Genomic DNA, 16437 nt, shown 5'->3' with positions numbered 1-16437 from the left:
TGTGCTGTTATCCTGTCATTTACCTCTAATTTACAGTTTGAGTATTTTACATATTTATCTTTTGTTATCACTGTTTTAGTTTTTTTGTTTGTTTATTTGTTTATTTATTTATTTTTATCTTTCTATTTATAGGTTTTATTCTACCTCTGGTGTTTCCTCACTTATGGTAGTGTTTCCTCAGTTCCTCACTGGTTTTAATGAGTACTTGCGTACATGTGTGTGTGTGTGTGTGTGTGTGTGTGTGTGTGTGTGTGTACTACTGACCTCCAAACAAGTACCCGAACACTCATAACCATCCCTACTGTGAACTAAGAGTTGTGCCTGTAGCTGGAGTCCAAAGCCCAAATAAAAATAGCTTATATCTCCCCCAAATCTCCTGATAGCACTTTGAAGATCCAGAGCTTCTTTATCAAACTCTTGACATCAGATCAGAGCTGCAGGGTTCGCGGTGTGTTTCTGTTATTGTGTGTGTTCATAGACTGGTAGTGTGTGTGTGTGTGTGTGTGTGAGATCTTCAGGCTCTGCAGTGAGCTTAGAGGCAGCATGTCGGCTGCTGTGAAGCCTCTGTGAGTCCAAGTCAACTCGGTGGGAGCGACAGTTGGCCAGCGGCAGCATCCCGCTGTCTGCTGAACGCAGCAGCTGCCTTTTTTTAATGGACACACTTTGGGAAGTTGTGGCACAGAGAAAAGGTCTGTCTTCTGTCTCTGATTGTCAAATCAAAGACAGACAGTCCTCTCTGGTTCACTCTCTGTCTTTGTCAGCGCTGAGATACTCTGTGTTTGTATTTTGGGGTTCGGTTTTTAAACTTTTTAATGTCAAAATTGAGCGTAGTAAAGCATACTTCATTTCCTTTTGAAGTAAATTATATTCTCAAGTAAAGTACAAATATCTCTACATTGTACTTATATACAGTACTTGAGTAATTGTGCTATGCTTCCACTACTTAGTATATAAGACAAATTAATCAAAACTTAAAGGGACAGTTCACTCCAAATACATATATTACATACATATTTTCCTCTTACCTGTAGTGCTGTTTGTCAGTCTAGATAGTTTTGGTCTGAGCTGCCGAGTGTTGGAGATATCACACATAGAGATGTCTGCCTTCTCTCCAATATAATGGAACTAGAGAGCAGCTCAAAGCTCCAAAAAACACATTTGATAAACTCAACAGCAATGTCTCTTTACAGAAATCAAGACCTAGTTACTCCAGATAATCCATAGACCTTGTAGTCAATAGTTTTATGTATTTCTGTCTATGAAACTACACCCACCAACCGTATCACCATGCAGCAGAAAGCAAGCACTTACCAGCTTTTTTTGTAGCTTTTAGCCGTATTTCACAATATTCATTAGCCAATAAAAAAACCTCAGAAAAAAACAGCAGGTGGATCTTGAATTAAGACTAGGTTTGTAGGCATACTTTACCAGGGTAATGAACTTTCATCCTCAATAGAAATATCACCTGTTTAGTTCAAATTCAGGAAGAGTTTAGCTGTTTACTATGCATTGCTGGTATCCCAGTATTACAGTATACCAGGGTATTCAGAAATCCAGAGACAATGATTTTCAATACAATCATTTTTCTATTAACTTCATACTGCTGTAATAAGGATGTTTTGCATGTAGTGCACATGTTGTGCCACCAGAGGTCAGTCTGGTGCAACAAGCAGCTGAGCTGACTGTGAGTTCCAGGACGTAAACAGCCGGCTAGAGTAGTGTCTGCAACAGCCGAGACATCACAGGGAAACCTGCTTGTTTTCACATCTTACTCTGTGAATTAAGGCATTTTGACCAAACCAGAGTTGATGATTGTTGGAACTATCTAACTAAATGACTAGCACGACTAACCAAGATTCTCTTGTTAAGGTATGTTGTTTCTGTTGAGTTTAAAGAAAGTTTTTTTTTACATGAATTAACAAGGCAGTTAAGCTAGTCTTGGCTTGGTGAAGGAGAGAAACATGAATTCAGAAGTTGTACAGTAGTATATCCTTGTTCATAATGAAAATAAGTCAAAGCATAGTAGTTCTTAACAATTTGTGAGTTGGTTTTGTGTGTTTATTTGACTAGAAAACCAGTAGAGCTCATAGAATCACTGCACACAAAGACCGTCATACAGCCCAGTGAAATGTCAGGAAAGTATTAAGGTTATATTGTGTATTATGTTGTCCATACAAGGTATGAAGGGGACAACTGTTTCCATTCAGCCAAGTCTTCAGTCGCTGACAAAAAAATTCCATCTCACAATTTATTTAGACATGAGATTAGATTCTGGGATTAAAATTTGATTTTGTGTGCTCCTAATTTAATTTATCATCTTAAACTCAACTGAATACTTGTAAATCAATTAGATGAGTCATTTCTCTGTCGGACCAACAAGAGTCGTGTTATCAAGGAGGACAAGGAGGAACTTTCAGGGGAAATCTGTTGGAAAATTACTGCTTCAATGTGTGACTTAAAACTGGCACACACACACTCACACAGGTTCAGATTGGTGTGTAATAACATTCTCATGTCCAGCGGCTGTTCCTACGTCAGTTTAGTAATCACTCCACATTAGCTCTGTGTGTGTGTGTGTGTGTGTGTGTGTGTGTGTGTGTAACCCTACCCTAGTCAGAGCCGTCTGTGATCCTGTCCATTGTTTATGAATTAGCAATCTGGATTGTGAGCTGCATTTAGCCCATTAGGGTCAGTGGTGTCCCCGGGCTTCTCAGAAACCAGAGCAGAGACAGACAGAGGACAGCTGCTCTGATATTATCATGACAACGTCCTTTTAGTCTGTGTGTCAGAGGGAGGAAGAGAAGCTTCCCAAATGTTTGAATGTTTCATCAGCGTTGCAACTTTTCAGCTTCTGAATATTTTATTAGAAAATTAAGTGAACTGGAAGCTGAGTGCTGAAGAGGAAACAGATGTTCTGCCATGTTTTTTTGTCTTTAATTTCGAAGTATCAAAAAGTTTTAGTATTTCCTGCAGCCAGAAGACTCAGTCAAGTACAGTTTATAGTACCAGCTTCTTAGCTCAGAATATAATTTGATTACCTTGAAGTTTATTCATCTGAAGCTATTTTTAAAAGGTAAGAAGCTTGATAATCCAGAGTAAAACTTTAAAAAATTGCTCCACAAACATCATTTAAAAAGTTGGTTAGATGTGGATAAATTCCTTAAAAGTACTTAAAGCCCAAAAATAAAAGTCATTAAAATTCAATTTAAAAATTCTAAGAAAGTCCTTAAGAATCTTAAAAGTGAACTCAAAGGTGTAAAAAAAAAGGCTGTTATATTCCCAAGAATCAATTCAAAATGTAAAATAAATATACATGACAGAGTTGAATAAATAAATTAAATTTCAAAGAGTCATTTAAATTCAGGTTGGTTTTTTTTCTAAAATGAATTTAAAAAGCCCCAAAATACAACTTTACCTTTAAGTTTTAGTTTTTTATTATTTTAAATATAACCTTTTTATTTTAAAAGTTGTTAAATTTAGAAAATCAAAATATGTTATTAAATGAACTTGGCATTTAAAAAAAAAAGGGAAAACAAGCTTGTTTCATGACATTAAAAATATAAATTAATTCTTAAAATGTCACCTATGAAGTTATACGAAAGAAACAATGAATAGTGAAACTAGTCCTTTATAGGTAAAAATCTGTGTATGTTTTTAAAATTATCTCACCATTAAGTCATGTAACTAAAAGAAGCATTTATTCCAACTTCACCACTCCTACTTCTGCACCAGTGAGTAGTTTCATTCTTTTTCTTTATACAATAAAAACTCAAAATAAAGAGAATGAAACAGGACATTTCAGGCTCCCCTGGTATCTTCATATTCCCGCCTCCCTCTCACTCTCTCACCCTCCTCCCTCCCCTTGTCTCTGTGTCCCTCTCACGGCTAGTTGTTGAGGACTCAGTCAGTCCTCTCGTCTCACAGCGGACAGTCTGATCACTGCGATCAGACTAGCTGAGGCTTCCAAGAACTGAGAGGGATTAAGCAGGCAGACTGTACCCAGGGAAGGCACTCTGCTCCTGGGGAGGTGCAGCTGGAAGCGTTCCTGTGAGCCTCTCTGTATGGTGGAGTGGTGGCAGGAGCTGAGGGTCAGCCACCAGCAACTAGTCTGCACCTTAAGGATCAGTTTCTTCTTTACGATCTGGCATGATGGAACTACTCAGAACTTGACACTCTTTTTTTTTCACACAAGAGGAGGAAGAGATGGAACTTACTTTGGAAGACAAAATAATTAATACACACTGAGTTTTTCACACTGAGCTCAGATATCAATGTGTGTGTGCGTGGTTCGCACGTCGCTCCACAGACTGCGTGTGTTTGTGTGTGTTTTGAGGCAGTCTGTTAGTTTGTGACTCAGCAAGCCCGTGCTTGCTGATGAAGGAACACTCTACCCCAGATACCGCACATAACTGTGTGTGTCCCGGTACGCAGATAAGAGCAGGTGCTGACGTTACACACAGACTCACACTCTGGTCATTCCTTATATATATATAAAAGTTTGCAAGTGGTTTGAGTCATGGAGGACTGACTGCGGGACAGTTTTGGGTTCGGTGTGGCGCTGGAGGATGGACAGTGCAGTATGTGTTTGACCGACAGATGAGCCGATGCAGTACGGTGGATTATTAAAGATTACAGTTGAGCCTTTTGTCCCAGGACACGATATGAAGAGGAGGAAGGAGAGAGCAGGAGCCCCACACCTTCACCTCCAGTAAGAGTGTGTGGAAGTGTGTGTGTGAGAGAGAGATAATGCAGATCAGATTCATATGGCAACCAGTTATACATCTTACTTTCTTAGCTTTTTTTTTTTACCTTTTTTCTTTAATTTGTAGCCACAGTATGTTTACATCCAAATGTTTTATGCAGATTAAATAGAATTATTAGGAGGAAAAAAAGACATTTTTTTGTCTACAGTCGTGCTAGCAGCTCCTTGTGGAGGTATTTATGTTCAGTGTTCTTCAAGCTGAAAGTTAACATCGGCATACTAACATTCCCACAATAACAATGCTAAGATGCTGATGTTTAGAAGCGTTTATGATCCTAACCTTTTTAAACTTGGATTGACACCAGTTTTCTTGTACAGCGTACAGTTGCTTTGCGCAAACCATTGAAATGTGATTTCTTTTAATAACATGGGAAAAATGGTAATCAGAAACTTGGCATGAATTGTCCCGCAAATTCCAAAAAGTCATTTAAACATGACAAGTACATTACTGAAAACTTAGCTAAAGAAAGAGAGAGAGAGTGTGTTTTATCATAAAATTATTAAATGACAGCCCTGCGTTGTTTTCGTAGCTACGTCACTATTACTAGATAAATGTATGCAAATGGGGAGGGGGGCGAACATCAGCTTACATTGCTTACATAGATCTATAATACAGTACATGCATAGTGTACATACATAGTGAGTCGGTGGAACGGAAATACATGAGGAGTCAGAAACATGAGAAGGTATCAGAGAGAGATACCAGCAGGGAGGAAGTGCTGAACTCTACTCAGCTCAACACTCTCCAGTCAGCAGGTTCTCTTTCATTCACGTTTACATGTCAATGTTCCCCTTAGCTGTTAGGGTCATCTTTGGGACATTAATACATTGATAATTATACTTCAAATTAACATTCAAATAATGATATTTAACCAAATTTGAATTTTTGAATATTAGTGTATTGTAAAGTACAGTTTAAAGTTAAATAAACCATTTCTTAGAAGGTAGAGGGAAGTGGAAGGTAGATTTAATACATTTGTAATTTGTATTTGAAATTACATTTGTCCTTGATCCTGCTACATCTTTGGAGTTGAAGGATGAGTTGATTAAAATCAGCAGTTGCTATGAAGATTTCATCTGGTTGATGCTGATGGCATCATTCAATTTTTGCAGTGCATTTTTTGAATTTGCATCAGAGTCTTGAGTCCTTTTGGCTGCCAACAAGGTGCAGAGGGTGCATTGTACCAATATGGAATTTAAGTTCCATTCAGAGTACATTGCATGTATAATTTTCCATTATTAAAACACCTCTTTAGTTGGTCCGCCAATAATTTAGGTCCCATCCAAATACAAATACTACATGTTTAAGCAGATATTGCTGTCACTGAATTTAACCCTCTGGAGCCCAGAGCAACATCACTTTTCTTGTGCTCCTTTCAGATGCCTTTCACAAGTATTTAAACCTTTGAACCCTAAGAAAATTTGCGTTTTTTTTTCAAAAACATAATAAAAAAAATAATTAAAAAAAATAATTAAAAAAATAATAATATCGTCATATAATAATAATAATTATTATTATTGGCACTTTTTATTTTTTTTTTTATTTTTCTTTTATTTATTTATTTATTTGCAGGTAACCTTCTTGTACTTTTTACTAATTTCTTGCTAATGCTTGGGTCATTTCTTCTTGTGTTGCTCAGTGTCTTCTTTCCATGTTTTTGGAAGAAATCAGATCGATTGCTCAGGTTTCAAAGTGTTTATCAGCGCTACACACTTTCTGTAAATGTTTTCATGGACTGAAAGAATCAGATCCACTTGTATACAACAGGAAAACCATTTCATCAGCTTCCACTCTTGGCTGCATTCATGTAGCTGATGTGGTCTCAGTCTGGATTCTGGTCTTGTTAGTTAGTTAATCCTGTTTTAAATGGTCTTTACATGGCCTCATCTATGAGAGACTCAACCTTTTTAACCTGGTCAAACTGCTGTGCACCAATATCAGTGACAGCTGCCACTTGTGTGCCAGATGGCCTGAGTTATTACAGGATGCAGCATTTCATTATGAAATTGTCTTTAGTTTTTGCAACGGCCATGCTAAAACTGTGGCGCTGCACCACAGATGGTCCTACATTATGCAGGGTGAACACTGCACTACAATGTGTGTAGCCCTTGACTTCCCAGCAGGTGGTCCCACCCTGGGGAGAGGGGGCATGGAGACCACCACCATACGGTCCTCATGCCCTGCAGATTTGTGCCAACTGCCACCTGAACTGCGTAGGATATTTTTTTTTAATATGTTTTGAATTTAGAAGTTTTATTTATATTCACATGAGTTTGGACATCTTTTACTGGTGTCCATGTATCTTGTTGTGACAGGTTAAAGCAAAGTATTATAAAACATTCATTTCAATGTGACTGAGTAATTGCAAACATCTGGTGGAGTTCTGACTGAGCTCTGTGAAGTTGATCCAGAACTTTCATACCATCCGTTTCCAACTGTGATAAGTCAATGCGCGAGGCTTCATGCCTGCTGTGAGGGGGACATCTGCAGGCAGGCAGAGACACTACGGATCAGTGGGTAGAGCCTGGCACTGCTGCTGCCCCACATACTGAACACTGGGACTGTAGGCTAACACAGTATGAAGTCAGTACTGACAGGTACTGTCTAGTAAAGGCTCTACCAAAAATTTAAGATCATATCAGACACCACTGACACATTTAAAACCAGCTAGAGCTGAATTTCCTAGCTTACCCACCTTATGTCTTAATGCAATAGTGCAGTAGTAAATCATGGACTATTGCTGTAAATTATTACCCATGGTATGGTTATATGTTTCTGCAAACATTAAATATGTTACATTTGAATGAACATTTGATACGTATCATATCAAAGTTTCCAAGTGACATAATGTATGAGCTGACTTTATAATCTGGAGGCGGAGGAGGAGATGCTGGATGGCCAACACTAACGCTCGGGCCACACTGCCTGCCAAAATGAAAAACAACAGAATCTATACACACACAGGCTCCTCATGCAGACAGTGGGCCCAGTGTTTGGCAAGGACACCTGTCAAGTTACAGACCACTGCAGATGAATGTTCCAAACCAGCAAACAAGAAAAGTAGTTCTGATGTAATGAGGTGTTGTATTTTCCGCAGCTGTTTAGGCACTATACATAGACGTTTTGTAGTGACCTGGCCAAGTGTTTTCTGTTTTTTTCTTTTTTTTTACAGGGTTAAGGTTGGTCAAAAAAAAAGTGGTACCCCAAAATGGGGTTATTTTTTTTCCCAACCTTAAACAGGGTTTTTTTTTGTGGTTATACATAACCACACATTAACCACAGGTTTGTTGAGGTGTAGTTTTGGCCACAAATGTGACATATCAGTGGTTTGCAGGAACATACAACATTTAACTTCCAATTTGATTGAAATATGAGGATTTGCTGACTTGACTCTATTTCCGTTCTAAACCGACTAGCTTTGGTGTTTTTAAAAGTGAGTGTATGTAACTTTTTAATGAAATGAAAATCTCAAAATAAGCAAGAAAATTACCTGGAAAATAACTGGGAAAACAAACAAACAAAAAATGATAAAGTAAACTAAAAATTAGATCAGATTAGATTAAATTAAATTAAAAGAAATGAAATGAAATGAAATGAGATTAAATTTGATGAAATAAAATAAAATAAGATAAAGAGGAAAAGAATAGGCAAACAAGACTGGGAAAAAGTGCTTATAAATTTAAAGAATTCTTTAACAAAATTGAAGACAATCATAAATGTATTTTTTTTCCCTCAAGACTTTTCCCTTGCTTTTTTAAAGGTATTTTTCTAAAGCTACATTTTTTTTGCGCAATTTGTGGAACATTTCTCACCAAGTTACTCATTACTTTTTTCCCCAAGTTTTTAAAAGAAATCTCAATCAGTGTTCAGAAGTTTAAATACTTGTGACAAATGTCTGAGAAAAGCACAAGGAAAGTGTGGTCGCTCCAGGTTTTAAAGGGTTAAAGCCTCAGGTGGTCTGGCGTGACCATTAGCTTTTGGTGGCTAATGTTAGCAGACTTTACACCAATATCTTTGCGTATTTGAGATAATTGAGTCAGACTTCATGATCCTTTTGTACTGGTTTAGTATAATTTCTACTTGTGGTCACAGTGGCGGCAGCAGTTACATAGGCTCACTGTAAGACATCACTTTGGCTTCTGGTAACTTGGGAAAGGTATTTATTAGTTTAGGTTCATCAATCCAAATCATTTTAGTCAAAACTATTAAAATTGCATGGAAAAGTGACCATTGCAGTTCTTAAATTGTGCACTATATCACACACGAAGGTGCAGCAGGACGAACAGATCGATGTTTTTCTGAAGAGCTTTTTAAATACAGTCAAGCACTGATGTCTTGTCACAACACACACACACACACACACACACACACATACACACACACACGCCACTGAGCAGTCCTCGTCACACCTCCCTTCTCCTTACCCTGCTCTCGTCCTCCTCTCTTCATCCTTTCTTCCACTCCTCCCCTCCCTCCTCTGTTGGCAGAATCTGGTCGCCGGCTCAGCTGCGTTGCCACGGCAACAGCAGCCTCCTCCAGCACCTGCTGTCCCCCACTTCCTTTCATCCCTCCGTCGTTCAGCCCCCTGTCATCACCCTCTCCCCCCTGTCCTCCTCCTCCTCCTCCCCCTCCCTCTGTTCCTCTGACGGGCCTCTGTCAGCCCCTGTTCACCAGCGAGGAAACCCCTTCCTCTGGAGGTAAGAGATGCTGTGTCACCTTATAACACACACCTGTTTGGAATGTGTGTGTGTGTGTGTGTGTGTGTGTGTGTGTGTGTGTGTGTGTGTGTGTGTGTGTGTGTGTGTGTGTGTGTGTGTGTGTGTGTGTGTCTTTTTATCGCCTGCCTTACCGACTTTCCCCACCTTTTGTTTTTGTCATCCAACATTTACATTCATAGAAGCCTACATAGCAGATGACGACACTAGAAAACAGCTGCTTATGAGAAGCTTCTTGTGGCTACTTTTAAGGAAAATTCTATTTGTTGTTGTTTATTTTTATAGTCTTAGCCATAACTCATTTCACACAACAACAGCTCTGTTCATCCAAATAGTTCACAATACTGAGGAGCTGAGGGAGTTTAATCGGAAATTTCCTTTTGCAGAGTTTGTGGAGAGCTGTGGAAATTGTTGAAAGTCGACTGATATTAGATTAAAAAAACAATTTAAAATTAATTTTTCAACAGCATGCCACGCTTGTTTGCAAGTTGTTTCTGAATGGATGCAAAGTTGATATGTAGTGGTGGGAAAGGAGATGGAAACTCAAGTGATGATACTGAGTGTTCAATTGTTATTTGTGGCTGCTTTACTGAGTAACAGCAGTGAATCAAATAAAGGATAAGGTTTGATTTTTTATACCTACTATGTGTGAGTAACAGCCATGGCCGGAGGCGTTATGTTTCCAGGTTGTCCGTCCATACATCCGTCCCATTCTCATGAATTCAGTATCTCAAGAATGCCTTGAAGGAATTCAGATTTGGCACAAACGTCCACTTTAAGTCAAGGATGAAGTGATTAGAATTTGGTGTTCAAAGATCAAGGTTACAGTGACCTCGTCTGTCTCATTCTTGTGAATGCTGTATCTCGAGAACACTTTTAAGCAATTTCTTCAGATACGGCACAAACATTCACTTGGACTCTTAAATGAACTGATTTGAATTTGTCGGTCAAAGGTCATTGGAACCTCACAAAACACAGTTTTGACTGTAACTCCAATATTCATATGCTGTTATGACAAAATTTCACCCAAATGTCTACTGAAAATGATGAAGTGGTATGGTCAGTGACTGATTCGGTGACGCTAATCTTTCATGCCCAGCCTTCTGCTGGGTTTTATGCTGCATTCATGTGATGTCAGAACTCAGCAGTTTCTGAGTTTGGAAGTCGTTCTTTAGACTTTGTTGTGTTCATGTGCTTTGAGGGCGTAAAGTGGGAACAACATGGCAGCTACATAAAAGATCGGTTGTTTTTTTAATGCTGAGTGTTTAAACACACAGTGTTTAAGCACTAAGTCAACTCCAAGCCCCACCCAGCAGTTTTTCTGGGCCGCACTGAAGTACTTAGCCCGAGGCAGGGACTTGTTTCACCCCTGTAAAAGTTCTTGAAAATTGTGCCGCAGGGGGGTTCCTGCAGTGGAGACATGCACCAACGGGTGAGACCCCGTAAAACAACCCCCAAGTTCCTGCAGTGGAAATGTGCCTTAAGTTTATCAGTTCCTGAAAAAGTTCTTGAAATGGTGCCTGCTGTGAAAAATCACAATCATAAACAGCATTCATGTAAACATCAGGAGACACGAGTCAGCTGTGTCGATTTTATCTGCAGATAAATGTCACCAAGACAATAATCAATGGAATGAAACCTCTGCTGATAAACATCTGTAAACTGATAACCGGTCAGTTCGGCTGTTTATTGAGGTCAATAACAGCCCCACTCAGAAACAGAGGAGTGAAAAGAGCATGAAAGGGAGGGAGGGAGGGGTCTCTGCTGAGCGGAGAGAGAGAGAGGATCAGAGGAAAGAGAGAGAGAGGGAGGAGAGGGTAGACACACCAGCAGCAGCGCTCGCACACATTCGCTGTTGCCGGTGTGACAGGTGGCGACTGTTTGCGAACCACGTCCTCTGCCGAGTGTCAGAGCAATGGTTGCGCGCCTGCGTTAGCATGTCTGACTCCTTCTGGACGGTGCTCTCCAATTTCTCACTGCCCGAGAGAAGCATGCTGCGGCGCTCCAAGAGGTACACGCTCATTTTCACCCCATCCTTTTTTTTATGACTTGAGATGTTTCCATCTCTGGCAGCCTGCGCCTTTATTTTCCCCTCCACTCCTCCTTTCATTTCTGTCTTGATTAGTTTTTCGTTTCTTTTTTTTTTTTTTTTTTCCATTTTCTGCCGCTCTATCCTCGACATCCTCTCCTCTCTTCCTCCTCCTCCTCGTCTCTGCAGGTCTTAGATGCTCAGCAGGAGTTTCTCCAACATGAAGGTCAGCTAACTGGATTTGTCTTTTGATGGAAAAACAGGATGTGCTGCCTGAATGTGTGTGTGTGTTTGAATGAGAATCACATGTGACACTGCTGGCATGTTACCCAGAGCAGCACTGTGTGTTCTTTTTCATTAAATTTCCTCAACCTGCGTCCAATTTACGTGTTCATGATGCAAGTGGATATCGCAAGACATTATTTGACGTTCAGAAGCAATTATATTTTGTCATTTCTTCTCCTTTTTTCCATCCTTCCTCCAGCTGACCTGTCCTCTTCCCTACTCTCTCTCTCTCATCTGTCAGTCAGAGACACAAGTGGCTCCTCCAGCAGGACACATGAGCAGAGACAGAGCTGTACTTATCATTTTGAAGCAGCAATTTTCTTCCCCCTCCTTGTAATAACAGGGGTAGCTGCCACACACACACACACACACACATACACACACACACACATACATGGACAGATTTCTTCTTCTCTGTTCCTTGTCACCGCCTCCTGTTGTGTGTATTTGTCTCGGCAGTGTTTTGAAAAGAGAAAGAGGTTGTGAAGTGACTCCTGCATAGCAACAGTTTTTGGATTGGAGTGGATGGAGCTGACAGCTCGTGTGGAGCTGTAATCAGGACAAAATTGATTCATGGCTCACACAGAAAAAGAGTAACCTAAAGGGCTGGGAGAGAATGGAACCATCGTTTTTTAACACCAGATATCACATTCAGTGCAAAAGTATGGTCAGTCAGTTATCATTTCTTTTGCTGTTTTCAGACCTTGTCTGAAGACATGTCAAACATACAGGTTTTTTTCAAATACTTATTTTTAGCTTTTCAGGCCAGATTCCACAGCCTTCCTATTGCAAGAACTTTACATTTTTGCATTTTTATGTCATCATGAAAATACAAATGTAGAATATTTGATGTCTGATAACCAGTGGTGTAATGACACAAAGTAATACTACTTTGTTACAGTACTAAGCAGTTTTATCAGTATCTGTACTTTACTTGAGTTTCTAAATTTGTGTCAACTTTCACATTTATTCCATTACTTTTATAATGTATACTTTTACTCCACTTCTTTACTACAAAATAGGGGAGGAGATAAGTAGGGAAGAAAGGAATGGGAAGGGAAAAAAGGATTTTATTTTTTAAATCCTTTAAGTTGTGAAAAATACCTTATTTTTCTTCAAGTGTATTGCACGCACAGCTTTTTAGGTGTTGTATGTTTCGAAGAAATTAAATTTAGAATTTTCAAAATTTGGACCGCTTGTATTTTATCAGCATTTACGAGTACTTACTTTCACTTTCAATACTTACGTGCATTTAATGTCTTTAACTACTCTGGATACTTAAGTACAGTCAATATCGTATATTTTAAGACTTTTACTGTAGTAATGTTCAAATTAGTGACTTTAACTTCTAACTTCTGGTACAATTCTCAAATATGGCTTTCAGGTACTTCATCCACTGTTTCTAGGTATTGCTTCTAACCACAGTGATGACTATGCTTACAGCTGCTCCATCCTTCTGGCATCCAGTTTCATTTAGATATGAGAAAGAAAAGGTCTGAATGGGGAAAATTATGTCTTACACACACACAATGTTTATGTGTGTACACACATAAAGGCTAATGTTGTAGTAATGTTTGTCTCCTCATCCTTCTGCGGTAAAAAATTGCAATCACCGCATATAATACAATGTGCCATATAAACACATATAAAACACTTGATATTTTAGGATCAGCACATATAGAAAAAAATGTCCCAGTTGACTCTCTCTGTAGGCGAGTGTCATTGGGAGTTGGAATGTTATACCGGTTTACTTGGTGGTCATCATCCTCGTAAATGAAGTTAATAGCTACTGAATCTTCAGTACTAGAAGGCCCAATTGGCTCTCTCTGTGAGTGAGACCTGTGAGCTGATGGATTAGAGTAGTGTAGTCGCAGGTCCTCGAACTTACGGATGACAACCTTAGCCAATGAATCTTCAGCATTGGAAGTCCCAGATGACTCTCTCTGTAGGCGAGTGTCTTTGGGAGTTGCAGTATTACACTGGTATTCTTTTTGGTCCTCTTCTTTGTAAGGGAAGTTAATGGATACTGAATCTTCACTGTTGAAAGCCATGGATGGCTCTCTGTGTATGCGAGCACCATTGGGGATCTGAGGAGCATAGTTTGCTACTCCATCAGTCGAGTCAGTAGAATCATCAAATCCATATGAATCATCTGACTCTTCTTTGGGGCAGACGGTCATCAACTCAAAGGCAGTTTCTACATAAGAGCTGGTGTCCATGTCCCCATCTAGGTACTCCATTGTGATGAAACAATGTTGCAGAGCTTCCCCAGTCGTGATTCTATTAGCAGCATCAACACTGAGCAACTGTTCTAGGAGGTTTACAAATGCTAGCCTGTCTCTTAACTCAATATTGTTCCCTATCACTGACTGGCTTTCTACTGCTTCTGCCAAATTACTGACAGTATCAAAAATCCATGTGCTCTTCAGGGGCTTTCGACCATGGTCTCTAATGCACTCCTCTGGTGTCTTCAGTCTCCATCGTGGTTTGGTTGAACCCTTTTCCCTAGTGAAAAACTGCTTGGTGTACTTACCAGCATTCAACAGGTGGTCCCTTGGCTGACCAAGGAGATTGCAAATGGCTTGCATCATGCTGAATGGAGAGCTAATACTAAAGAGGTGGAAGACAAAATACAGGTATGCGAGGACACATCCCAGTCCCCACATGTCAATCGCCTCAGTAATTGGGAGACCCAAGTCAAACCAAAGTCAATGAGTTTCACCCTGAGGGGCTGATCCTGATGGTTGACAAGCATAACACTGTCAGGTTTCAGGTCAGAGTGAATTATACCAGCATCCTTCAGGGCTTCAAATGATACAAGTAGCTGCTGTGTAATTGGACAGATTTCATTTTATATCAGTAGTGCCCTTCTCTGCTCTACCAAGTCCATGAGACTCCTGTCTAGCATCTCGAAGGCAAAGCAAGACCGGCCTTGATATGTGAAATAGTCTTTGAATTCCACTATGTTGTATTTCTCTGGATCAAGGAAGCTAAGTTCTTGAAGCATTTCCACTTCTCTGTAAATGGCATCTTCTTCACTCTTGTGGTGGATCTTGATGGCCGTTGTCTCAAGAGTTTCGAGGTTGATGCACTTGGCAACTTTCCCAAAACATCCCTCTCCATTAAAGTCCACTATAAGGTAGCGAGCACACTTGCTAGAGAGTATGTCCTGCTTTTCTACCTCAAATGGTTCACACATTGACTCCATTCTACAATCGTTGTAATTTACATAAGCCATTTCTATTGACAAATGTTTCTAAATACTTATCGAAGTGCAGTTGATGTAGCTAAATTCTATGACCCTGTAACTTGTTTGCTATCTGAGTGCACTGGTGTCATAGACGGAGCACTCAAACACCAAGTGCAGTGAAAGTGACACTTAACCGTCCATTGTGCTGGATCTACAAGTTTGCTTTCATTCACTCTGCGCTCTGTGTCTCATCTTATCCATTAATGTGATCAGCTCTGACCAGATCTATTGATCAGTTATTTACACCGCGAGTCAAACTGCTGCTGAGGGATAAAAATAACTTACGATGCATTTCACGTCTGCTGCGTTTACAGACCGGCACAAACTTTTGAACTAAGAGATGTGGCATGTTGTCATTATCAGAACAGTGGAAATACATTAGACACTGATTTCTGAAACTGCTTCAATACTGAGACCATTCCAGCCACAGCTACGAAACAGGCTGCAGTGTAATCCTGACGGGCAATTGCGCACCCTCAATTCACCAACTAAACATGCTTTTTTTATTGCCACTGACAGGCTCGCATAGATTTCAAAATAGTCTGTTCATGTGTGTAACCAAGTCTCACTTTTCCTTTAGGTGCAAGAATAAATAACTATTTTCCATCACATAGCTTTGTTTCTGCATGCTTTGTTAGTGAATAAACTAGACAAAGACCACTTACTTTGACGGTATTCTTCCTCTAAAATTTGTATCGAAATTTATCTGATATCACTCTAAAGTTTTCAGTAGATGAAGATGAAGGTGAAGACAGTTTTAACAGTGGCATCAGTTTACCAGATCAAGTAAAAGAAACTGCTGATAGAAACTAACTGACGTGATACATGACATATTACCACTTAACAATGCAGCTCTACAGAAGTATTCAGCTATGTCTGTGACAGACGATTACATTTAGCTGCATACATCTGAGTTTTTAGCAGTTCTAGCTTTGGAGCATAGGTCTGTTTTCTTCTGGGATTCACTGAACTCAACTATTGGCTTGATTGTCATGACATTTGTACACACACTCACAGTTCTATGACAATGAATCCTACTGACTTTGGCGATCCTCTGACTGTTCTCTAGGACCACTGACAGAGACATTTGTGATTTTTAGTAAAGGTGAGACTAAGTGAAAAAAGGCCCTGTAATGTTCTCTTTGACAGTTATTTTCTCCTTACCACCATGACCATGTTTTGTCACACAGGGAATACAACATCAAACTGCATTAAACCAAAGGGAAACAAACAAGGGGTGAATAGGAACTGTGATGTTATGTAAGTTTTTAATACTTTTAAATCCTAGATACACTGTACCAACATCAAAAAACTAGTGGCGACAAAAGCTGACTGTTGAGTCGCTTCATGTTGCCTGTTGGACGAAAGTTGCACTTGAACCAACCTTAAAGACCA

The 16437-nt window shown here is 39.6% G+C and overlaps 1 protein-coding gene across 6 annotated transcripts in view; it reads left to right on the top strand.

The window, feature by feature from the left end:
- mast2 (microtubule associated serine/threonine kinase 2) overlaps positions 1-16437 on the top strand; it is a 179037-nt gene that overhangs the window by 90519 nt on the left and 72081 nt on the right. For 3 of the 6 annotated variants that reach the window (XM_042513305.1, XM_042513298.1, XM_042513289.1), the window contains exons 1-2: positions 4021-4708; positions 9251-9460. The exons of 2 other annotated variants lie outside the window; for them this stretch is intronic. In XM_042513305.1, the coding sequence (XP_042369239.1) occupies positions 4605-4708; positions 9251-9460 (314 nt within the window). In that variant the 5' untranslated portion in view covers positions 4021-4604. Of the gene's footprint in view, positions 1-4020; positions 4709-9250; positions 9461-16437 lie in introns of those variants that run through there. One more of the 6 variants, XM_042513323.1, reaches the window with a different exon arrangement.

This window comes from Plectropomus leopardus, chromosome 3, assembly GCF_008729295.1.
Source record: "Plectropomus leopardus isolate mb chromosome 3, YSFRI_Pleo_2.0, whole genome shotgun sequence".
Taxonomy (NCBI): Eukaryota; Metazoa; Chordata; class Actinopteri; order Perciformes; family Serranidae; genus Plectropomus; species Plectropomus leopardus.
The sequence above is the reverse complement of the archived record's forward strand: the minus strand, read 5'-3'. Positions and strand labels throughout refer to the sequence as shown.